The 26,598-nt window shown below is 39.9% G+C and overlaps 1 protein-coding gene across 1 annotated transcript; it reads right to left on the reverse strand.

Annotated features, from left to right (window-relative positions):
• Positions 1-555: 555 nt before the first annotated feature.
• LOC111149543 (fatty acid desaturase 2-like protein FADS2P1) lies at positions 556-24,988 on the reverse strand. Its single transcript, XM_022506638.1, is given in 9 exon segments — positions 556-630; positions 3,795-3,920; positions 11,362-11,406; positions 11,408-11,464; positions 12,883-12,956; positions 12,959-13,079; positions 16,133-16,243; positions 24,375-24,665; positions 24,824-24,988. Coding segments are annotated over 9 exon segments (1,065 nt in total).
• Positions 24,989-26,598: the final 1,610 nt, after the last annotated feature.

The raw sequence follows: 26,598 nt of genomic DNA on the forward strand, positions 1-26,598 counted from the left end.
AGGCTGTTTGTAGTAGAATATGAATAAATTTTGCTGCTTGGGCCATTTTAAGTACTACCTTAAAAGTAAAATAGATACTGACATATATCTACATGTCTCTGTCCACCAAAATATCTCCTATAGCTGTAAGTAGGCCGTGGGAATAACCATCTCTTTTTTACACAGAAGTTTAACAGGTGCCTTTTATTCCTGAGACTCTATATTTTCTGGCTGCACTCTGTCAATCCTTTGGCATTCTTTTCCTATCTCTTTTTCTTCCCTATCCAAATACCACTATTCTTTTCTTCTTTAAAGGTGTTTAGTCTTTCAAGGATGAGAGTACCAGATGCAAGATCTCTTGATTGGCATCCTGACTTCCATCTCTCTTGAAGCATCTCATGAGATGCACATAAAAAATGTCTTTGCTTTTCCATTTTCCTTTTCAGAGTTTTGCCCCAGGAAGCCTGAGATAAGACATGTTGCTCTTCCCAGTCATAAGAAGACACGGGCTTGTCTGTGAGAGTGCAACAGTCAAGCTGTCTGGCTTGGCTTGATGGGATGGTAAAGAAAGTGGCTTCAAGGAAACTCGCCCATGTAGAAATACAGGTGCTGCTTTTCATAGTCAATGAATTTGATTTTCTTCTTGCCATACTGAATGGAGAGAGAATAAAACTAAAATAAGAGACAAGACTTCTGGTCATTACACTCAAGGACAATGCCCTGTGTGTGTGTGTGTGTGTGTGTCTAAAATCTCTGTAGAAAGAACCATCTGGTCTGAGTTTTTTGGCTATCAAACTTAAAGTACTAGAAAAACCAGAACTGTAATAAGAGGAAATATTGAGGCAACTTTTTGCTTTAATTAAATGTGGGCAATTCTTGCATTTGACTATGGGGATTGTGATTAACAAAAATTTCCAGGCGATGGATATGGGGGAGGGTATGTGCTATGGCAAGTGCTGTGAATTGTGTAAGACTGATGAATCACAGACCTGTACCCCTGAAACAGATAATTCATCATATGTTAATAAAAAAACCCACAACTATTCATGTTAAAAAATTTCCTAAGGAAGTCATTTTGAAACTTTTTGTCCTTATATGGAGTGGAGTGGTGATCAGAAGGAATATTTCTGATGAATTTTCCTAGCTCATCTTAACTGTGGTGTTTAGAATTCTGCCTGAAGCCAGTCTCCATCTCCATCCATTCATCCAACAGATATTTATCAAGTGGTCATGTGATAAAAGATATAGGCATGGCACCTCTTATCTGTCCCATCTTTCCTCCTTTATGTTCTCATCATGGATTTAAAACTGTAATTTACTATTTCTAAAGCATAATGATATTATGTATATCTTTTTTGGGGGGGTGGGGGTAATGAGAGGAAGAGGGAAAATCTTAATCAGGGACCATGCCCACTGAAGAGCCTGAAGTGGGGCTTGATCTCACAACTCTGAGATCACGATCCAAAATCAAGAGTCAGATGCTTAACTGAGTGAGCTACACAGGTGTCTCTACATACAATTTTTTAAAAAAGATTTTATTTATTTATTCGACAGAGAGAGATCACATGTAGGCAGAGAAGCAGGCAGAGAGAGAGAGAGGAGGAAGCAGGCTCCCCACTGAGCAGAGAGCCCGATGCAGGACTCGATCCCAGGACCCTGAGATCATGACCTGAGCTGAAGGCAGAGGCTTTAACCCACTGAGCCACCCAGGTGCCCCCCTACATATAATCTTAATACTGGGAATTTTATTCATTTTCTAGTAGTCTCCTTAATTTAGCTTGTGCTCAGCACACAAGGACAGCAAATACCCTGAAGGGAGGTGTAGAGGTAATGGTTATGTCTCCAATACCTAGTAAACATACAATACATCTTTAGTTGAAAGAATGAATGAATGAATGAATGAATGAAAATTTACATCTCTGTATTTTTTTCTATAGTTCACTTGGTCACAACACTATGGGCAACATTTGATTTCTCTCCCCCTTTCTGTTGATAGCTTCCATCCTACATATAAACTTTTTTTTTTTTTGTATTTGGATAGCAGGGTTGACTCTTGCTTCTCTACTGTCATAGATAAAAAATATCATGGTGATAATGTTATAAGAGCTATTTGCAGTTACTCCCAAGCCTCCAGATATTTAAGTAATGGGAAACGTGGAAAAAAGAGCAGGTGGAAAATTCCTGGGAGATGGCACACCTAGATGGAGACTGATTTTGAGTATTACTCCAAAGGAGGGCTCTATGTTTTTCAGAACATGAACATACTTAGAAAGTTTGGCAATAAAATGAGAAGGAAGGGAAAGTTCAGAGCTCTTCAGAACCATTATTTATGTAAGACAACTGAATTTTAGAGCTTAAATAATTTTAAGCAATGCCTTAGGCAGTAGCTTTGAAATTATATCACATAGAACTATAAGGTCTAGGGACATGTCCCAAGAGCAGCTGTAAATCTTGGAGTGGTGAGCTCCATCATTTGTAAAGAGGTAGCATGTGTATTGAACATATAGTCCTAAAGAAGGTACTTCTGGAGAGGGTCATCCTGCTTCATAAAATTCAGTAAGACAAATCCTTGCTCTGTGGGAATGATTAGAGAAATCAGTGTCAGAAAACTAATGATGTGCTTTATGGTGACTAACATAACACAATTAAAAAAAAAAAGGAGAAATAAGTGTCACATTTTTGATGATGAGTATGGGAGTCCAAAACCATCACAGAAGTCCAGGTTGGTTGTAGCCATTGTCAAAAGCAACTGATTCATAATCACAGCCAGAGCCTTTTTTTAAAAAAATCTAGTCAAAAGTCTGGTCTTAATTCACCTGGAGAAGGTTGGGTCTTCCGAAGCTGGGAAAACTTACTTTCAAAAAGTTGCACGGTTTTTCTTTAGTTAGTGCCAAGTGCAGGCAGCAACTGACAGAGCTATACTCTTTTATTTTTAATAAAACTCCTAAGTTCTTTTAAGAAATAGCAGCCTCTTTCTAAGTACCTGACTCTCAGGATGTATCATTTCCCTTGGAGGGAAATGATTTCTTTGATTATTCTTGTACCTTTTTTTTTTTTTTGAGGTAAGACTTTTTCCTAAAAATTTTGGTAGAAGTCCTTCACATGATGATTTTAAGTTGAGGTTAAGGGAAAAAAAAACCCACAAAAAACCAGCAACTGAGAAGTGCTGGAATTGACTTTTCCACTCCTTTTCCTTGTTTAAGAAGTCCAAATTAGTGGTGAGATCTCTCAGTGTCTTACAAAACATTTGGGCTGTTCATGTATAAATGAACCAAATAAATACAAACTAAAAATACCAGCATAGCCTTTTCTAACTGAGGTAGAATTAGTTGAGATATCTAGTTATTCAGGTATTTGTGATTTAATGCTTACTGAATGTACCAACATGTTTTCTCTGAACGAATGTCTCTATATCCTCATGAAACTTTGGAGAATCATTGTCAACCTTAGTCACCTGGTTTCATTATCTAACATTATCTTGTGTCTCCTCAGAGGTAATGATGGCCTTTGGGCAGGTATCTGTCTGTCACCAGGATTGCTCAAGCAGGGTGATGAGTTATCATTTTTCCTGTTGTAGGAGGTTGGCTGGATGTCTTTCAAGGTCATAGAATCACATGCTCTACATCTCTCTCTATTCATACAACCCCAGATTCATTATTTCATGTCTGTGTCCTGGACTTAAAAGAAGGAGACATGCTCTGAGAATGTGCTTGAAGTGGGAACCTCCCACTTGATTTTTCCTGGACAAGATCATAGCTGTTTCCAGGAACCACTTCCAGGAACATTTCTCATATGCTTGGGAATTCTAAACCTACCTTGACAGGTTGTAAATCTCCAACCAGGAAAAGTGGGCCCACATCAATATCTGGGTCTTTGGGGTAGATGTTTGTTTTTACATGATGTTGGAAGTGTTGGTTATTCCATCATTTTGCTGATAGGCCCTGAGGAGAAGAGAGAGTTTATTAGTGGTGGATTTCTCTTCTGAAATGTCCTTCTTTGTCAGAGTTTCCTGCATGCATCTCTAAAGTCAAAGACATCTGAGCTTCTTGAACTTGCCTCAGGCCATAGAATGACTCATTGGACAAAGGCTTTCAAAACCTACAAACAAATAACTATGTGGTCCAGGAACACAAGTTCAGACTAATGCAATTCCTGATTATGAAATTTCATAAAAACCTGTTGCAATGAAAATTTTTTCCATCCCTCTTTCTTTAGGGGGGGGCTCCTTATTTGAAAAAATTCTAAAGGTGGGTGGGGCAGAGAGTATTCTTATTTTAGAAATAAAGAAAACTCAGCTCTAAAATTTTAATTAGCTTTGGGGGAGCACAATGGTCCTAGGAATCCTGCTTTAATGAGTATTTCAAAGAATCATGGATCTGAAATGATTTCTTAGGGGGGCTTGACTCAGATGATTGCATGTTCAGGCTTCAATGCTCTCATATAAAAATAAAGAATAAAAATATTTGAGTTGATGTCAAGCTCAAATAATCTCTGATTAGGTTGTTTGTGATTTTCTCTCAATTACAGTCTGAATGCTTTAATAGAGCTTAAGATTTGGAAGTACATCGATGTGATTTCATGTCCTGGATGTATAAATACTGTTGTGTGGTTTGGGTAATTTTCACTCTCTTTGAGGCTCTAGTCCATCTTCAGTAAATGTAATATAATGACATTTACCTCCATTAGTTTTTTGGGGAGACATGAAATGATATATGTAAAATGTTGGTACATTGAGATATTCAATTTCTCTTCTTTCCCCCTATTACATTAATCACTACAGAAGAATAAAGAGCATTTGTTTTTTATTGCATATTTGACCTCTTTCAGTAACTGGCTTATATATATTTTAGATCTTCACTGTTCAATACAGTAGCCAGGAACCACATGCTGATTATTGAGCACTTGAAGTATGACTGGTCAAATTAAAATTTGCTGTATTTGTATAATATTAGATTTTTGAGACTCAGGATGAAAAGAGGAGTCTAAAATACCATATTAATGATTTTCCTATTGATTACACATTGAAATGATAATATTTTGAATACTGTTGGGTCCCCCCAAAATTGGGTACATCCGTGATTAAAGGAGTGAGACTGATACAAAGCGAAGGTCAAGCAAAGCTTTATTTCGCACCAAGCATCAGGAATCAGACCGACTGTCAAACAGACCGGTCGGGGCCACCCCTCCAGAGAGGACGACCCCTCCCTGCTTTCCAGACTAACTTTTATAGAGCAAAGGCCATGTGGTTGGGCCTGGCCACACACAGGTGGCCAATGGGACTGTAACAAGCACACACAGGAAACTCCACAGTGATGCTAGGCGACCAATTGAATTACAATTTACCCTAGTAGACATTTGATTTAGCCTATCACACCTTGTTTAGGATTGGCGCCAAAAGGCTCCCAAAGGGTGGGGGCCCATACTCCTTGGTAGCTAGGAGACAGTATGTGTCCCCACTGATTGAATACCTCCACCTGGCCTGACCCACCCTTGTATTTGGACTTTGTTACCTAGGACTGGTTTCCCGGACTTGCTTTTAAATAAGTTCCTGGGGGGGGGGGCGCGGGCAAGGTCAATTTAAGCTTTTCAGCAAAAATGGCAGTTCAACCTGGGTGGGGCTGCTCTGCCTGAATAGGCCCTTACAATACATATAAATGGGGTAATAGATTGCTCTAGGCAATATAGACATTTTAACAATGTTTATTCTTCCAATCCAAGAGCATGGAATGGTCTTCCATCTTTTTGTGTCTTCTTCAATTTCTTTCATGAGTGTTCTGTAGTTCCTCGAGTACAGATCTTTTACCTCTTTGGTTAGGTTTATTCCCAGGTATCTTATGGTTCTTGGTGCTATAGCAAATGGAATCAATTCTCTAATTTCCCTTTCTGTATTTTCATTGTTAGTGTATAAGAAAGCCACTGATTTCTGTACATTGACTTTGTATCCTGCCACGTTGCTGAATTGTTGTATGAGTTCTAGTAGTTTGGGGGTGGAGTCTTTTGGTTTTCCATATAAAGAATCATGTCATCTGCGAAGAGAGAGAGTTTGACTTCTTCATTGCCAATTTGGATACCTTTTATTTCTCTTTGTTGTCTGATTGCTGTTGCCAGGACTTCTAATAGTATGTTGAACAAGAGTGGTGAGAGTGGGCATCCTTGTCGTGTTCCTGATCTCAGCGGGAAGGCTGCAAGCTTTTTCCCATTGAGGATGATATTTGCTGTGGGTTTTTCGTAGATAGATTTGATGAAGTTCAGGAATGTTCCCTCTATCCCTATACTTTGAAGCATTTTAATCAGGAATGGATGCTGGATTTTGTCAAATGCTTTTTCTGCATCAATTGAGAGGACCATGTGGTTCTTCTCTCTTTTCTTATTAATTTGTTCTATCACATTGATTGATTTGTGAATGTTGAACCATCTTTGTAGCCCAGGAATGAACCCCACCTGGTCATGGTGGATAATCTTTTTAATGTGCTGGTGGATCCTGTTTGCTAGGATCTTGTTGAGAATCTTAGCATCCATATTCATCAGTGATACTGGTCTGAATCTTTTAAAATTTGGCTATTAGAAAATTTAAAGTGATTGATGTCATTTTAATGTGGCTTACATTATATTTCTGTTGGACTATGCTGTTCTAGACACTGACATCCCCTGTAGAAGGGGATGGGTATGTTTGAAAATCTGCAAGTGTTAACATTGTCTTTCCATGGTCCTTGTTGAAGAGCCCTCTCTTAGCAAACTTTTCCTGACCCCATCCATCAGGAGAGATATTCTCTTTTCACCTCTAATGCTCCCTACCATTCTTTTTTTTTTTAAAGATTTTTTAAATTTATTTATTTGACAGATAGAGATCACAAGCAGGCAGAGAGGCAGGCAGAGAGAGAGAGAAGGGGAAGCAGGCTCCCTGCTGTGCAGAGAGCCCGATGCAGGGCTTGATCCCAGGACCCTGGGATCATGACCTGAGCTGAAGGCAGAGGCTTTAACCCACTGAGCCACCCAGGCGCCCCACTCCCTATCATTCTATAGTAAAATCTCTCTTCCTCCATTCCCATATCTTTCCCCTGAATCTCATGCTTGAAAGGATAGTTACTTTCCAAACATTTCCTTTTTTCTGGCTCATGATATGTCAAACTCAATGTGTATTCATCAATTTTTTTTCCCTCTTCTGGGGCTCCATTGAACTCTGCATTATCCCATCAAACTGATGTGGGAAACAGAGGCAGAAGAAAAATTATTAAATTTCCTTACCAATTGACAAACCCTTGGAAAAGGCAGAGTGACATTCCTCTAGGGACTTAATTACCTCCACCTGGAGGATTTGCTAAGGGCAAAGGGCAATCCTAGCCTGACCGACCCCACCCCCTACCAGGCTCCTGAAGTCTACTTTAACAATTCTTTTGAAAACTTTATCTCTAAACACTCCAAGATAGTCTTGACAATCATTCCCAAGCATTTGGCCCATTGAAACACATCTAAAGGGTCTCCTGACAAAGGTTTTATTACCAGTAATAAACAACCTTTTTCTCAACAATAGCTAGCCTCTCAAGGTCCTGGAAACCTTGCTTCCAAAATTCCTTAAAGACTTATGCTATCCCTGACCCCCTTCCAACTTACAAGTATATAATGGACCACTCCTCACAGTCCCAGGGCTTTAATAAACCACCATTTTGCACCAAAGCTGTCTCAAGAATTCTTTCTTGGTCATCGGCTCCGGACCCCACCCCACCAAACCTCACTTATATTCTAAAACTCCATCAAAACAGCATACCACCCACTCACTCTTACAGCTGTGCATTTGTATTGACCCATTCATTATCTATTTTGAAGTAGATCCTATGCACCAGACACTGAGTCAAACATTGGAATACAAAGTCAGACATGATAAAATGGGGTTCCCTCATTTATGAAACACACAACTTTAATAGGAGCAATAAACACACAAGGGCACTGTAATAAGCAGTGATTCGCTTTGTTAATTAAGTCTTTTGAGAGCCAACATTTTGGCCTTTTCCATTAGCTGACTGTAACTTTGCAGTCAATGACTATCTGTGGAAACTGGTAATAGAAGAGACAAGTTTTGATTCATGATAGGTTGGGGAGTAGATCTTGACAGCTCAAAGTTCTGTAGCTTAGAACAATGGTCAGAATAATTGTGAGTGGAATATAAAGCAGCTAGCTCTACCCTCACCCCTGGGTCTGGAAGTCACAGTTACTGGAACCAAGGGACAGACTGATCCACGGGGATGTGAAGATTATTAGCTGCATGCAAATAGGCTGCCCCATACCAAACGTCATCTAGAAACTACTCTAAAAGTCATTTCTCATTTCCTGGTGAGGTCCTTTCTCCGTGCAGTATAAGGAATCCAAGCCTTGGCCTGAAGCCATTTTTTGGCTTGAATTCAAATCCCTGCTACTGGATGTGTGTGGCCTTGGGCAAAATCCTCATCTGTGAAATAGGTAAGAAGAGGATTACAGGAAATAACATGCTTGACTCCTCCCTCCCAAGTTATTTTCAGATGTAGTCATGGAAACAGGATAGGCCAGTTTTCAAGGTAGGTCTTAGTATCAAATATTTTGTCTCTTTGTCCCTATAATATACTTGATTCCTATAGTTTTCAAACTGTGCATACTGGGTGTTGGGGGAGGGGAGTTGAAAGATACACCACAGCGGGTTGATTTGAATTTTGACATTGCACAAAAATCCAAAATATGTGCAGATATTTAGCAGTGTGTTTTCACAAGGGTTCTTTTATTGCTATGAAGACCAGGCATACACATTTGCTTAGTGCAGTGAGTGAAAAAAAATCCCTCTCCCCCCAAAAAAAACCCAAAACAAAACCCAACTCAGTATCTGTGCTTTTCCAGGAAGAGGGTAAATTGACATGAAATCAAATTTTAAAACTTAAAGTTGTGATGTATGTAAGAGCCTCTTTAGCCAGAGCGGTCCCACCTCAGTTGAACAGCCATTTTGTTGTTTATGCAGTAAAACTTAAATTGACCCTGTCGTTCCCCCCCCTCCATCCCCCCCAGGGGAACTTATTTAAAAGCAATTCTGGGAAACCAGTCCCAGGTAACAAAGCACAAATACAAGGGTGGGTCAGGTCAGGTAGAGATAACAGCCCTAATGCAGGGATGAGTCCGGTCAGGTGGAGACATCCGTCAGTAAAGCACGCATACTGTCTCCCTAGCTACCAAGGAGTGTGGGCCCTGCCTTTTGGGTGCCAATTCTGACCAAGGTGATAGGCTAGTTCAAATGTTTACTATGGGGTGAATTGTAGTTCAACTGGCCACCCGTGTGTGACCTAGAATGACTGTTCAGCTTTCTCTGTGTATTGCAATCTCATTGGCCACCTGTGTGTGGCCAGGCTCAACCACATGGCCTTTGCTCTATAAAAGTTAGTCTGTGAGGCAGGGAGGGGTGGTGCTCTCTGTAAGAGGCATGGTCCCGGCTGGTCGGTTTGATTCTCGATGCTTGGCGTGAAATAAAGCTTTGCTTGACCTTTGCTTTGTATCAGTCTCGCTCCTTTAATCACGGACCCATTATTGGGGGACCCAACATTGGGGACCCAATGATGTACATAGAAGGTGAAGTTGTTGCTGCTTATATTATAATTTTCTTTGTTATCTCCCTCCTGCCTGCCTATCCTTCCTGGATAGTTTTCTCTCCTGCACAGAGCGAAGCCTATATTCATTTTTCTCAAAATTCACTCACTGGTTTTGCCTGCAAAAAAGCAGAGTATACTCGATTTGCTTTTTAGAGCATTTCCCATTTACTTACTTTGCTCATGAGTCATCAAGGTTATATTCACTTCAACTAGTGCAAAACTGTTTCTGGCAACACAATTTACAGAGAGAGAGCAGTGTAAGAATTTGGACCAGTGGGAAAGCTGTGATTTTTTAAAAGCACCAGAGAGGATGGAGCTTGAAATATTGCATATACTGGCACTGAGTCAACTGTCAGTTATCTTCAGGCTACATGAGTCCCCTTTTCCTCTGACTTCCTCAAAACAGAGAGAGTTGGAGAGCCCATTACCTAGTTCTCACAAGGACAGAAGAAACTATCTTTGCTTTTATTCTGTGGTAAAGATTCTGAATGGATGCAAAAATGTTTTGTCAATCCAGCACTGGTGGATAGAAAGCAGAGCAGTGTACCTGTAGGAATTTTCCAGTTAAATGAGACTAGGCACGTAAAATGACAATATATTATTCATTCTAACCAATTTGAGTAACAGACATAATTCTAATATGAATCTAGATCCAAGTCTGTGCTATTTAATCTACTTAAACTTAGTTTGCTCAACCAGAAAGAGGGTTGATAAGGCTATGATTTTAAGTGTCTTCCCATTCAATATAAATTCAAATGAGTTTTTCCTAAAATGACCTGGCTCAAATGCAAGATTTGGCTTAGTGGAAGGCTCAGAGGCACTTCCTCCCTTCTGGGCCAGAGTACATAGTCAATAAATCCTAGAATGTCATAGAAAAGCACAGATTCAGTTTAAGTCCTAATCTTAGAGATGAGAACACTGAAAACCAGAGATAGAATATGACTCAGTCAAGATCACACAAGGAGCCTTATTATAGCCAGGCTAAAACCCATTCCTAGCAGTTCTGTACTGCTACCTTGGTTCACAAAACCATCCAATCTTCCATCCATCCATCCACTCAACAAATGCTATTGAAATTGAAGGCCTACTATGTGCCAGGAACACTGCTAGGTGCTGCATTGCAGTGGCACATAGGACAATGTGCCTGCCCTCCTGGAGCTTATGTTTGAATTGGGAAGGGAGACAAGGTCAACTGTCACCATCACCACTGCTTTTTCTAGCAGTCTGGGATTTGTAGTCCTTGACTCCTGAATGGTGCCATCTGACCTTTCTGGTCCATTCTCTTTCTCTTCACTTTTTTCTATTCTGCTGCCTTTCCTTTATTTCTTCATACCCTATTCTTCCAAAACTAATCAGTCTTGCTGGATTCCTGTAACTTTCTTGCAGTAAATGTTCAGACCCCTTCTATGAATGCTCCCATTCATGATTTTACAAGGCACATCTTCATTTATAAAGGCACAATCCTTCTCCTGTGAGGTGGTTTCTTAATGGGGCTTCAGGGATTGGGCCAAAGCATTTATTAGGGTAAGAAAAGATGTTGGAACTTCCTAAATAAAAATAAACTTATCTCCATAAAAATTTAACATCCCAATTTTAGCATATGTGCTATAATGTTATATACATATTAGCATATATATAGTATCTGCATTATTAGTATATTTACACTTATTTATAAATCTATTTGTGCACAAACATTTTTTACTGAGCTCACGAACTTGGAAACCATTGCATTAGGAAATGATGTCTGAGAATCCCATCACATTCCCCTAACACCCTGTACCTTGAGATGACTCATCAGAAATTTCTGCATCAGGTGGTTCCACTTGGGAGTTCATAAACATGGAAAGGTGTCTTGAATCATGCTGCAGAAAAAAACTCTGAATCTAGAAGAGAGAAGTTGTTGTTAGAGAAATTGGGGGAGTGTCAAGAAGAAATTAATAAATAAGTCTGCTTGTAGACTCAGGAGACCTCTGGAGAGGAATGGTGGGGGATCTCAGCTGACCCCAAGCTATGTTCACTTTCTATTTCCCACATGTTGGATTCTTTCCCAATTGTGTGCCTTTGTCCATGGGGTTCTTACAGCCTAGAACATTTTCCTTGCCACTGTCAAAGTCTTCCAGCGAGAAATAGAAAGAGTATGGCCTTTGGAGTCATGCGGATTTGGGTTCTTAACTGTTCTTCACCATGTAAGTTTCGCATGGATCGTGGCAAGATACTCAGTAGCTCTGAACCTTAACTCTTCTTCTGATAAGTAGGGATAATAATACCTTACTCATGGACCATCGGGTATCTTAAATACCAGTAAAGTGCCTGGCTTATGCTAAGCACCAAGAAATGTTTGTTTCCTTTCTTAAAAGCAAGTTGACTTTTCAAGAAAAAATTAGCATAAAATTCTGGAGTTAACATGGAAAACTTTCCCAGATATTCCACTGAGAATTAAATGCCTTTTTCTGCTTTAACAGTACATACTTGTTCCTCTCCTTAGCATTAATGTCATTCTGTTATGTAGTATGTTTAGCAATTTGAGCATCAATCTCCTGCACTTGAAGACTCTTTTCCTAAAGGCAAGAACCGGGTGCATTTCTTTTCATGTCCACAACACAGTGTTGTGCTCACAGAAGGCCATGTTCAGAGATTTATACTTCATTCAACAAAGATTTATCAAATGTTCTGCTATGTGCCAGTTGTTGATTATAATTTATGGTAGAATCCATATGTTCTTCTTTAAAAATTTAAATTCCAGTTAGTTAACATACAATATAATATTAGTTTCAGGTGTATAATATAGTGACTCAACACTTGCATACAACCTCCAGAGTCCTCATCACAAGGGCTCTCCTTAGTCCTCATGACCTATTTTACCCACCCCCAACTCCCTCCCCTCTGGTAACTATCAGTGTGTTCTCTATAGTTGAGATTCTGTTTCTTGGTTTGCCTCTCTCTTTCTCTATTTGTTGATTGGAAGACGAACACAAGATAAAGGTGATTGTTACATGGCTGAGAAAGGATTCCAGTTACTGAACTGGTATGTAGAGAATTGGGTGAAACGTAGCATGTGTCATATATTAAATATTTCCTATTTCCATTTTATACATTAACTTGTTTAGTCCGGAATATTTCCATAAGCAATTATTATTCCACTTTTACAGAAAAAAGAACTGGGGTCTGGCAAGTTGTGTCAGACACTGATGAGTAGCTTGACAGGAAGTGTCAGGCAGCAGCTGATGCCAGTCTAGAGAGAGAAGGAAACCTTCTGAACCTTCCCTCTAAGCCACTGCCTGAGCTTAGGGTACCTGCTTACCTGGGAAATTAAGAGAAGGAAGGAAATGAATATTGTCATAAGCCAGCCATTGCCAAAATGCCACACCATTAGCAAGCCAGGGTCTCCAAAATCAAGATCTGGGCCAAGTGAAGGAAGAAGAACACCCAGTTGGACTTGAACATGTTCATGGCCTCCAATGTTCTTTGCAGTTCTTGAAAATCTTCCACCAATTGGGGCTGAGAAATAAACATTCATGGAAGGAATTAGTTCCCTCAGGGAACACAAGTGAACACAATGAATAATCTATTTTATAAGCTTATTAATACCTTAATTTTAATGCATAGAAATTTATTGATATTAACATGTTTAATTGGGCAAAATTAAAAACATAAAGCCATGGACAAACAAAACCTTTTAAAAGGTTATGATTACATATATATATAATAAAAATTTTATATATATATATATATATATATATATATATATATATATATGTATTTATTTTTTTTTTTCCTGGAGAAGAGAAAGATGAGTAGTGATTTGTAAACTGTCCTCAAACTGTTTTGGAACTCAGAATTGGGTTTGTTTTGGGGGGTGGATGTGGTTATTGTGTCTAACAGTTGCCATTTATTTATTTATTTATTTTTCTTTAAGATTTTTATTTATTTATTTGAGAGATAGAAAGAGAGAGAGAGCACGAGGGAGAGGGAGAAGCAGATTCCCTGCTGAGCAGGGAGCCCAATGTGGGGCTCAATTCCAAACCAGGGACTTTGGGATCATGACCTGAACTGAAGGCAGATGCTTAACTGACTGAGCCACCCAGGACCCCTAATGGTTGCCTTTTAAACCATCAGTATTGTTTCAGATGTTGATTGATCTCTGATTACATTGTCTATATGGGTACCCCATACTTAGGGGTATAGTTTACACAACGTTTTCTATGTCATCAGCAGTTTAGTGTGTGTGAAGGGCTCTTTCATTAAAGATGTTGAACAGAAAAATACAGTTCACTTAGTGTAGCTCAAAGGATGACTTTCCTGTGAGCTGCTTGATGGAGCCCCAGAAACAAGGCAGGATCTCTGGTGATGTTAGTGTGTATCTGCTGCCATGTGTGGGGGCCTTGGTCCTCTGTCTGTGTAAGAGGTATACGCGCATGTGTGTGTATGCACAAGGCTAGTTTTGGTTTGCCAGCTTGCCGGTCAGACTGGAGAATCAGTGCAAGGGCTGGGAATAGGTATCTCTTAGCTTAATGATTAATGGGTTTAAAATCAGGGCAGTTGACACAGTGACCAGGGTATAAGGAAGAGAGTAGGATTATTCAGATACATGAAAAGAGAGACATTTGCAGTATCAAAAGAAAGAGTCATGAACAAAATTCTAGAAGCAAGCATTTTCACTTCAAAATTCACTGATTGAACTTTTAGAAGATCTGCTGCCTGCGTTTATCTTTCAAGCCGCCATCAACTTTGGAATTCCGGTAGCCATGGATAACCTTAAGAGGCCATCTCTTAGACTGCTGCTTTCCATCCTGGTCATCTTTTCCAACCCATTTATTTTGCTGAGTAGGGGGTCAGCAAGCCCAGTAGAGCAACTGCTCGGAAATCATCATCAAGTCAGCGACAGATACAGGACTTCAACCTATGCTACCTGACACAAGTGTTGTACTCAAACTAATTGTCTATATGCATGTATCTGAGTATGTATGTGTTATTTTACAAACACACATGAATATGTATATCTGTGTATCCATGTAGATGTACTAAAGAAAATTTAGAGCAGACCTTTCCCTACAGAGACCAATACACTTTTAGATAACGAATGATTGTCTTACAGCTCTCAACCATTAGTGGACTTTCTTTTCCTTTTAGAAAATTTTAGGAAAAACAATTAAGCTTTTCATCACTTTCTCTTTTTAAACCAAGAGCCTCCTGCTCTAAATGATGGTGACATATCTAGAGGTTTGTCAATTGCTAGTATCACCACTGAGTTCATGATAATGATAGTATCTAAAATGTATGGAGTATTTACTACATTCCAGACACTGTGCTAACTCCAAATGCCTCTAACTCTTTCCATAATCCCCCAATATCTCCTAGGAGGCTGGTGCTACTACTGTTGCTGTTTTAGAGAGAAAGAGAGAAACTGAGTCATGGAGAGGTTTGGTAACTGGTCTGAACCCATAAAACCTATGGTAGGGCTGGGCTGTGAGTACAAGTGTGCAGCCTCAGAGCCCTTGCTGCCAAATGCAGGGCTGTGCATCCTGACACATAGCTGTGTGGGATGCATGTGGACCTGAGGGTAAGCGTAAGTGTTCATCTGAGGTCTGCCCCAAACCTGTTGTGTGTCCTCTTCTTGGCAAGTTTGTGTCCTCATTTCTTAAAGCAGAAATATAATCCTTATTCTATCTTCCTCACAGTGACGTATGGATCAGCACTCAGTAAAAATTATTTCTTAACAATTAAACAGAATGTAAACAGGTTTTAAAAAACAACTTGCCGAAAAAGAAAAAAAAAAAAGAAAAATAAATGCTCGATGTTAGTTAAAATCTCTGTAAGCTTTATGTAAAATCATCCAAGGGAATGTTTAATCTTACAGAGACCCTGTCCTTTGGAAGACAGTATTCAGATAGCCAAAGTATTAGAGAAAGAAAGAGTGGCACCTTTCTTTGGGAATACCCAAGGGCTGGGACCAGAAAGAAGAGACTTGGAGTCCCAGTTCTTTGACCCACCAACTGTGGGACTTCCAGAAAGTAATTTATTTTCCCTGGACTATAATTTCACCAAATTTAAAGGTGCTGCTGTTAGGATGTATCCATATCTTTCATTCAATAGCAATTTAGAAGTCTCTACTACATGTCTGATCCTGGGCAGGTGGGTTCTTGAGGACAGAGGGATAAGCAAAATACACATATTTCCTGCTCTCATGGAATTTACTTTAGCAGGAAACATAGATATAGACACCAAACAGCTATAAGCAACCACTGAAAAAAATTGTATGTGTACATTTCTTGGGACGAAGCAGGTACTTAGAGATGTGGAATTATTGTTTGGTGCAGGACCAAAAATTTCATTCTTTTCTCACACAGAAGTTTAAGAGTTTGAGGGTCCAAGGAGGATAACATTGTTTTGAAATATGCAGAATCTACTCATTCATGGTATGGCAGGCTCACCCAGGCATAATGGCTGGTGTCTCACAGAAAATGATCACTTCTTGGATATATCAGGAAAAAGTCAACTGGCTTGTATCTCCATCCCTCCACATGCCCATTGGGTCCCAACTCCTCACTCACATTTTTGTTTCTTTCCTGGCTAGGCTTTTCTGGGGCAAGCTCTCCAATAAGCAGTGGCTCAAGGTACAATTTTGCAACGTCAAGCTTCAGGTGCATGGCTCTGAAGACATCCTGTAAATCAGAGAGAACTGTTGGATGCTTAAGAGATACACACTTACCTGCAAAATAGTACCCTTCCTTACCTCATCCTGCACCCATCTTGGGAATCAGTAGACTCTGTTATGGAGGATTTCTTCTATCTCCAGGTGGATGTTTCAAGTTGAAAAATCAAAATTACTCTTGGAAATCCTTTATGAAAGCCTATTGCTAGAGACCCACCACCTACTTAGCACACTGCTTCACTAGTCAAGCCCAATACAACCAGGACATTCCTGAGCATTGAAAGAGATCACTATTTTGTTGAGCACCAGAAGAAGTAGTCAACTTGAGTTAATGAGCCATAGTGACTCTTTAAAGTCCAATGTCAGGCTTGGTGGAATTTGCTCACACTATCTGGACCACAGATAAAAATCCCATCTCCCATCAAATCTCCCTCTTGGTTCTTGGCCAAAGCCAAGAAGACTGAAGCCTTTGAATTACATTATTTCTAAACAAGTACGAGTTAAAGTTGGCAATGGTAGTGTAGAACAAGGGCACAAGAGAGCATGGGAGCACAGCTCTGAGGTCTGTGTCATCTAAAGTATTACACTCTTGGCACAGTTTGACACCGAAGGGGTCTCGTCACTTTTTCTAAAAAATTCTAAGACAATCTCTGCAAAGGATTGTGACAGCCAGGCATAGAAGAGAGGTGACCAACTGTGTTCCCCACCCCCCACCTCAGCTCCATGTTAAGTAGCACTTCATAGAGGCTATGAGAAACAGTGGTGGTTCCAATGTCCTGCTTATATTTGGAAGTAAGAAATGTTCTTTTCCACCCCAGGGATTTAAGCAGTTTTGGGGGAAGGAGAATTTTTCAAGAGGTAGATGCTAGACTTTCTGCTAGTGTGGCTTTGGGGACAGGGGTGATTAAAAATGAGGAAACATTACCAAGATTGTAACTTGAATACATGGAAGTCTTACATATGACTCTGAAGCGCTGGTGTTCCATAGTATTCAGTAAGAAAGTGGACTCTGGAGCGGCATTCCTACATCTAAATTCTGGTTTCTATTTACTATCTGTGTAATTGTGGACAAGTCCCGTTACCTGTTTGTACTACCATTTTCTCTAACATAAGGGTGATGATCATAGTCAACAAATTCATAAAGTTATTGTAGGGATTAAGTGAATCAACTAGAATCCAGTTTGCATATAGTAAATCCTCAATACATATCAACAATCTTTTTTTTTTTTAAAGATTTTTATTTATTTATTTGACAGAGATTACAAGTAGGCAAAGAGGCAGGCAGAGAGAGAGAGGAGGAAGCAGGCTCCCTGCTGAGCAGAGAGCCCGATGCGATGCGGGGCTTGATCCCAGGACCCTGAGATCATGACCTGAGCCGAAGGCAGAGGCCTAACCCACTTCCAAGAGTAACTGAGCCACCTAGGTGCCCCTCAGCCATCTTTCTTGTATGTATACTTCTAGTTCCAAGAACTTACTACCCACCTTCTCTTCAATACAGCAATTTGTAGATTTTCTTCATATATTCCAATGTCTAATGTAGTATGAGCTCTCACTTATTTTAGTGAATATAATGCATCCTCCATCTTCAAAGTGTAAAACAACTTTAGATACATCTATGAACTACATACAAGCCTACTTAGAAGGTGTTTATATAATGAATAACATTAATTACAGGGGTACAATATCAACTCTTTAGACTTCCGTCACCTAAGGGTCTCTAGATTCAATGATGTAAAAAGGGCTTTGTATTTGCTAGAATAAGTCCAGGCTCAACTGTCCATTCTGCTTCTGTATGCTTCCTCTGACTCCCTTGGGAAAGGCTACACTGTATGATTTCAAATGTGTTTCTTAGCTGTTATATTCTACAAGTCTAAAACTTAGTTCCCCAAACCAGGAAGAGAGCCATTCAATGATTAAGAAGGTGATTAAAGTATTTTAGGATTGTCCATAGTGAAAAATCACATTCTACTTGTTGTGTAAGAGCACATTAGGATGGAAAACATTCTGATGGATCAAGGTAAGAGTGCGGAAGAAAGGTAAGCTGTTGAAATTTCATGTTACTTTGAGCAGTCATGCAGAGTCCTTGAACAATGTGCTGACAATATTGTTCTGGGTTCATTGGGTTTTTTGGTTTGTTTGTTTGTTTTTTGTTTTTTCTGACTCCCAGCAAGATTTGCAGGTAGTATTGTGATAAGAGATCCTGAAAACCTACAGACTTTTCCAGAATAATAGGCATTGTCCTGCTATGTGGAAGTCTTTCACTGTACTGATGAGCAGTAAAACCCAGGAGTTTAGGTAGTCTTAGATTATTCAACTTAAAAGACTTTCCTAATAGAGGCTGGATATTGCGTAAGTTGTGAAATCCTCTTTTGAAAGACCTGTAAAAATAGTCTATATTATTAACACTATTGGGCAAGTATAATCCTGCTAAAAGATATAGGGGTAATAATATAATCCTGCTGAGGAAGAAGGGATAAAAAGGGGAGAGGAGGTAGTGCCAACAACTGTTGAATGTATTCTATGTACAGGGTACCCTATGGGCCAACTCATAATCAACACCTTAGTTCTATGAGGCTCCCTCTTGTTTTATGTAAAGATAAAGACACCAAATCTCAGAGGAGAGAAACATCTTGTCCGCAATGCCACAATAAATTGATAAATAGTAGAGCTGGGATTTGAACTAAAGGCTTCGTGACTTTAAAGCCATGAAGCTGTAAAGGTTTATTCCAGCCTTAACATGAACAATTCTTTTTCTGAAAGGCCTCTCAAGAAAGAAATGATGCCGGATTGTTTTGGGATGATGCCAAAAATCAGTATCTATCTGCTGAGCAGATAGTTATGATGTCTTTACATTAGGGTTTTTTTTTTTTTTAACATTTCTTTTCAGTTTTTTTTTCTTTTCTTTCTTTCATTTTTTATTAAAACCCTGTTTCCATTTCAAATACAATCTCATTCCCCAATTTTACACATTAGGTTTTAATCCCCTAAATCACTTTGCCTCTGGCTTCAACTTAGCTCTCCAGGCTTAACATTCACCATTACCCTTCATGAACCATCTTGTCCACCAGACCTTTCCCCATTCAATAAACACTCCATGCCTCTCTGTTGTTCAGAAACTTTTCATGTTGGTTCCTTGCCTTGACTGCCTTCCTCCATTTTCTCTCTCAAAAAATTCCTCTTTACCCTTCCAGATTCAGATTATAGTGCCTCTCCTAACTCACTCAGGAAAGTTTTTTATGATCTCCCCTGGGCTCCCATAATTCCTATAGCTTTTCAAATTATAGTGTAATGAAACTGTGTATTTTGTTCCTTCTTTAGTGGTCTTCGTATTTTTTTAAATTGATGTATACTTGATACACATCATTGTATTACTTATAGGTATGCAATAGAATGATTTGATATTTGTTTGCATTGCAAAATGATCACCACAATAAGTCTAGTTAACTTCTGTCACCTTACATAGTTCTCCCATTTTTTTTCTTGTGATGATAACTTTAAAGATTTAACCTCAACAATTTTCAAATATACAATACAGTATCATTAACTATAGTCAACATGCTATACATTACATCCCATTATTTATTTATTGTAACTGGAAGTTTGTACTTTTGAACCCTTTCACCCTTTTCTCCCATTCCATACTTCCCACCTCTGGTAACCACCAGACAGCTTTCTGTATCTATGAGCTTGTTTTTTTTTTCTTTTTTAGATTCCACATATAGGTGAGATCATATGGTATGTGTCTTTCTCTGTCTGATGTATTTCACTTAGTATAATGTCTTCTGGGTCCATCCATGATGTTGCAAATGGAAAGATTTCATTCTTTTTTAATGGCTGACTAATCCTTATCTATCTATCTATCACTTTTTCTTTATCCATTCATCTGTTGGTGGACACTTAAGTTGTTCCTATGTCTTGGCTATTGTATGTAATACTGTTATGAGCTTGGGGGAGCAAATATCTTTTTGAGTTAATGTTTTTGTTTTCTTCAGACAAATACCCACAAATGGAACTTCTGGATCATGGGGTAGTTCTATTTTTAATTTTTTGAGGAGCTTACATGCTGTTTTCTATAGCAGCTGCACAAATTACATTCCCATCAATAGAGTACAAGAGTTCCGTTTTCTTCACATCTTCATCAACATTTGCTATTTCTTGTGTTTTGATAATAACCATTCTAACAAGTGTGAGGTGATCCCTCACTGTGGTTTTGATTTGCATTTCCTTGGTGATTCAGGTCTTGTGCTCAAGTCTTTAATCTATTTTTAATATATTTTTTAAGATTTTATTTATTTATTTGACAGAGAGAGATCACAAGTAGACAGAGAGGCAGGCAGAGAGAGGGAGGGAAGCAGGCTCCCTGCCAAGCAGAGAGCCCGATGCGGGACTCGATCCCAGGACCCTGAGATCATGACCCGAGCTGAAGGCAGTGGCTTAACCCACTGAGCCACCCAGGCGCCCTTTAATCTATTTTTAATTCCAGTGTATGGTGCAAGATAGTGGTTCAGTTTCCTTCATTGGCATGTAGCTGTCCAGTTATTCTAACACCATTTTATTGAAGAGACTGTCCTTTCCCATATTCTTGGATCATTTGTCATAAATTAATTGTCCATGTATGTGTGAATTTATTTCTGGGTTCTCTATCTTGCTTCATTGATCTATGTGTCTGTTTTTTATGCCAATATCATACAGTTTTTATTATTATAGCTTTGTGGTATGTATTGAAATCAGGGAGTGTGATGCCTCTAGATTTGTTCTTTCTCAAGATTGCCCTCCTCCCAGAGAAGATGCAACTATGATTACTGATTATTACTTTCTTTTCGTCAACAGCTTAGAAATCCTGGCTGCTTTTGTGGTGGCTGGGGGTGGGGAGGGATGACGTGCTAGGCAGCATCACTAAGTGAATGGAAGAAGAAGAAGAAGAGGAAGACATGGCTCAGCACTCTAAGACCCCTTCTTTTCCTCCCCTTTCTCTTTTCTCTTTCTCTACCTTTCCTCTCCAACCTCTCCTCCTCATGCCGTGATAGTCACTGATGCTAATTGAGCATATACTATGTGCCAATATTGTACTAAGCAGAGGAAGTGGCTAAGCTGGGATGCCCATTCTGGCTGGGTATTTAGTCCTGATGTGAATCCTATTTTCACTCCACCTCTGTGCACAACCTCTCCACCTCCTACCCTAGCCTCACCTCCTTTGGCTCCATACCACCCTTTTGGAGTTGCACACAACACTCCTGTCTTCCACATGATAGTCCTCTAAATAGATGAAATGGACTTTTCTATATTTCCTCTAAGTTTTTGTCATCCCTTCTCTGTCAAATTGACCTTTGACCCACACAAGAAAGCACTCAAGTTTCACAGCGTCTTTCTTAAAGAGTGTGGCTGTCCAGGGGCACCTGGGTGGCTCAGTGGGTTAAGCCTCTGTCTCCAGCTCAGGTCATGATCCCAAGGTCCTGGGATCGAGCCCCGCATCGGGCTCTCTGCTCAGCGGGGAGCCTGCTTCCCCCTCTCTCCCTGCCTGCCTCTCTGCCTACTTGTGATCTCTGTCTGTCAAATAAATAAATAAAATCTTTAAAAAAAAGAGTGTGGCTGTTCAGAGATAAGGAGGATACTTAACCTCCTTTGTTTGTTCTGGACATGCTGCTGATGTGCATGCATCACAATATTGCATTTGTTCCTTTCCTACTGTTGCCTTACATAAAATTTGTGACCAAGTAGGGTTTCATGTCATGTCCTCCAATGCTTTGTAAACCTCATTTCAATAATTGCAAAAACAGCCCATCATATAAATATATACTTAATTATATAATCAATCCTACTTGGACTTTTCCTGTAAGCTCTTCTCTGGTAAGAAGACTAGGCCTAGACTGTAATTATTAGCATCATGTCATTATTATTTTTTAAAAAGATTTATTTATCCATTTTGGAGGGTGGGGAAGGGCAGAGGGAGAGGAAGAGAGAGTCCTAAGCAGACTCCTTGCTGAGTATGGAGCCCGACATGGGGCTGGATCCCATGATCCTGAGATTACAACCTGAGCCGAAACGGAGAGTTGGACACTCAACCAACTGTACCACCCAGGTGTCCCATCGTGTCATTAGTTTTAGATCACATAGTTCAAAAACAGTAAGATAACTTGTATATGCAGTAATAGGAGCTAATGTACCCACTTCGTTTTATGGACTTATTTGTCTTGTTTGTTCTTTGGAGAAGATTACAACCCATATCAGAATAAAGTAATAAAAAAGCCCAGGAACTGTCATTTTTTCAGTGTTTAATCTGTGCCAAACACCATAGGCACTGTTGACTTTCACAAGGCTAAGATGAAGGTATTATTATCCCCACTTTCTAGGTAAAGGAGCTGAGGCTCCAAGAGCTTCTGCAGTCTCCCCTCAAGGCATTCTCAGTAAGAACTCAGATACAAGCCAGGCCTGTTTCGTTCCTAAGTCTGTACTCATACTCATTAGGCTGGACCCTTAACAAAGGTTTTAGAATGGTTGGCTACATGAATGAATGAATTAATCATCCTATGGGAAAGGCTATCATTAGTCACCCTTTGTGAGGAGGATGGAAGCTTGGAGAATAGTTTCCATGTAAATAAAAGAAAGGTGTCCCCCTCTGGGCACCTTTGGGTCCAGGGCCAGCACACAGAGAGACCATACTTTCTTTGGTCCACAGTTGTCTTTAAGGGTACAACCTGCAAACACCTCTTAAGTTGTAGAGTAAACATCTGACTGCAGGTCCTATATACATTTTGCTCTCCTTCACTGGGGAGCATGATCCTTCCCCACCACGGGCTCCATCTTTCCCCAATCACGTGACACCAAATACAACCAGAATTTCTAAACTGGTGCTAAACAGGAAATAATAATTACACCTCTGAGGCTAGGGATAACAGTGAGATAAATAATAATAGTACTATTTAATGAAACTTTATTAAGTATGTGGCATTGTGCTAAGCACTTTATAAACATTAGTCCCATTTACCATAAACCTGTCAGATGGGTAAGGTCATTCCTGTTTCACAAATCATGAAGTAGAGGCTGAGAGAATTGCGATAACTTTCCCATGTTCACACAATCACTTCCAAAGTTCAGGTTCCCTGAATTCTGAGTAGCTATGGAACATTACATTTGTCAGAATTCTTTCAGAACCTCCCATTCTTCTCAAGACATCTTCCTTTGGAAGAATCTTTTCTCTGAATTTTTTTGGACTTATTTACCTTACATCTAAGGTACACGGTTGACCATGCTCAGGATTTCCATTCTTAAGATATGAATCCTTAGATGGCATGGGTATTTTCCCCTGAAGTTCTCTGATGGTTTCTTTTTTCTTTTTTTTATTACTCAGTTCCTCCTTGTTGGCTAGAATTGAATGCAAAGTCATGGACTTTTCCTAATTTCTGGGAAATAAACATCATCAGCAAGTTACATATTTATCAGCCCAGCTATCTCAAGCTGAGTGAGTTTATCAGTGATTTCTAAGGTGGTAGAAAGCCCACATCTTTGGCAACAGATCGTCTGAGCTGATTCTGTGACTTGGACTAGAAAAGCATCATCCTTAATTGTAGGTTTGCATTATTGTTATCAACATTTTATACCTATCAGATGAATCACTATCTGTCTTTTACACACACCATTTATAAGAGTCTGAGAAATTTCTCCTTGGGCACAGATATTTTTTTCCCTAGACTTTACTCACCCATTTGCTACTTTCTTCTTAAAAGACAATGACAGATGGTAGCCACACTTCTGGTGAACATAGCATAATATATAGAGTTGTTGAACCACTATGCTGTACACCTGAAACTAATTTTAACACTGTGCCAACTATTCTCAAAAAACAAAGCAAAATAGACAGTGGCTTTAATTCAAATCAAAACAAAACACCAAGAGCAGAACAAAATCCAAAATACACAAACAGTATCCACTGACAACATCTGAGCTCATCCCCAAGTAAGAGTTAAACCTTGAGGCTTAATTTGCTTTCAGGTTCTTGCTGGATAGGAATCCTGTAAAATTGATTTGGGAGGAGATGAGCAATTGTGGAGTTTGAGCACACACTCAAAATACTTTTGGGAAGAGAGCAAAATCTCGGTCACCCAGTAGCTGGAAGAGAGAGGGCAGAGCTCTGAGTTCCTTACCGTGGCATCTTTGCCAGCATAGTGGTTGAGGACCCGGTGCCCACCTGGATGCCTCTTGGCCCAGTCAGTAACATCGTAGACCTTGCGAATGATCACCAGCCACTGATCAGCCTCCTGATTGTGTGTCTGGATCTCCTGCCAGCTGTACACCTTGAGGATTTTTCCGGGCATGTCACATTTCCCATTTGCCTCCTGTTTTACCGAGTCTTCACCTTTCCCATTTGTTACTGGTTTCCCATTTGCTTGTTGCTTCTCACCTAGATACTGCTGACTCTTTCTCACAAGGCTTGTCTTCAAGCGTTATTGTCACTGTACCCCTGAGATTTCTGCGTTGACTCCTGAAATTCTACTCCTTGCCTATGCTTGGATCATAAAATGACCCTTTTCCTTCTTTCTTATTCCACTACAATGTGATGTCTGCCCAGAACACTTCTTTTTAGCCTGGTTACCTCTTCACAAACCTGACAGTGTGTACATCCCCAGCTTCTCACGTCTCTGTCTGTCTTCAATCTTTTCTGCACTGATAGAGGCTGGATTACATTTTTTCCTGGGCGGTGAGACCAACTGTCTCCCCTCACTTCTCCTTTCTCTGCTGGCAGGTGTCTTAGCAACATCTTCCTTCAGCATTAAATATCCCTTAGGAAGGAGCTTGAGCCAATCAGTTGGTCAGAAAGTTGTAGCCTGTCCCAGGTTGGAGGGAAAAGCCTCAGGTTACTGGGCTGTCCTACACTGTTACCCCATGGGGTTGGGTTCACTAGGTCTCTGGCATGCTTGTGGTTGGAGGCATTTAGGTTTGTTAATTCCGCATGGAAACAAAACCTTTCAAAACCTCCAGGATGACATGAATGCTTGGTAGACTTGGGAAGTGTTTTTTGTGACAGCTGTTATTTCTCCCTGGGTTTTGCAAACTTTTTTAAAAACAACATCTTTAAAAGAATGATTTAGATTTACCAAAAGAGCCAATGAGCAGAAAACTAGTTTTTCTCTTTTATCGTTGAAGTCTGTCTAAATCTGTCGTACTACTAAAGGGAACAGCAACTGATGTTTGCTAGAAGGCATGATGGTTTACAAAGCCTTTATCACATGTTATATTTGATTTAATCCTCACATTAACTTTTGAGGGAGGTACTCTTAGTGTCCCATTTTCCAGGTGAGAAAACATGAACTGAAGACCTCAGGTAACATGCTAGAATCACTTGATTGATAAGTAAATTGCTGAGGAATTCAGAATTTCCAGATCTCCAACTTTTCCTCTGGCATTCTTCAAACCTAGGGTCTAGACATATATGATAGTAACTTAACTCAGTGGTTTAGAAATGAGGCAGAAGGAGTGCTTCTGGGATAATATAGTGGTGGTGGTGGGGAAGGGTCTTAATTTCAAGAAAAGAAGTGGCATGAAATAATAGAAAACATCCATTATTATATTTGGGAATCAGTCCTAAGTAAATCATCAATAATTCAGCCCAAGATTTATATGCTAAGGGCTTATTCTAGTATTGTTTACAATTGCTATTGTCACACAGCTCACATTGCTTGCAAGTTTGCTGAGCTGAAGGAGAAGATAGATCGTCGTCCTGGAAAAAAGCTGGAAGATGGTCCCAAGTTCTTGAAATCTGGTGACGCTGCCATTGTTGATATGGTTCCTGGCAAGCCTACCTGTGTTGAGAGCTTCTCTGACTATTCTCCTCTTGGCCGTTTTGCTGTTCGTGACGTGAGACAGACGGTTGCTGTGGGTGTCATCAAAGCAGTGGACAAGAAGGCAGCTGGAGCTGGCAAGGTCACAAAGTCTGCCCAGAAAGCTCAGAAGGCTAAATGAATATTATCCCTAATACCTGCTACCCCAGTCTTAATCAGTGGTGGGAGAACGGTCTCAGAACTGTTTGTGTCAATTGGCTATTTAAGTTTAATAGTAAAAGACTGGTTAATGATAACAATGCATCGTAAAACCTTCAGAAGGAAAGGAGAATGTTTTGTGGACCATTTGTGTGTGTGTGTGTGTGTGTGTGTGTGTGTGTGTGTGGCAGTTTTAAGTTATTAGTTTTTTTTTTTTTAAATTTATTTGACAGACAGAGATCATAAGTAGGCAGAGAGGCGGGCAGAGAGTGGAAGGAAAGCAGGCTCCCTGCTGAGCAGAGAGCCCGATTTGGGGCCCGATGCGGGGCCCGATGCGGGGCTCAATGCGGGGCTCAATGCGGGGCTCAATGCGGGGCTCAATGCGGGGCTC

The sequence above is a fragment of the Enhydra lutris genome, unplaced genomic scaffold (genome assembly GCF_002288905.1).
Source record: "Enhydra lutris kenyoni isolate GAN:26980312 unplaced genomic scaffold, ASM228890v2 scaffoldscaffold22, whole genome shotgun sequence".
NCBI classification, from domain to species: domain Eukaryota; kingdom Metazoa; phylum Chordata; class Mammalia; order Carnivora; family Mustelidae; genus Enhydra; species Enhydra lutris.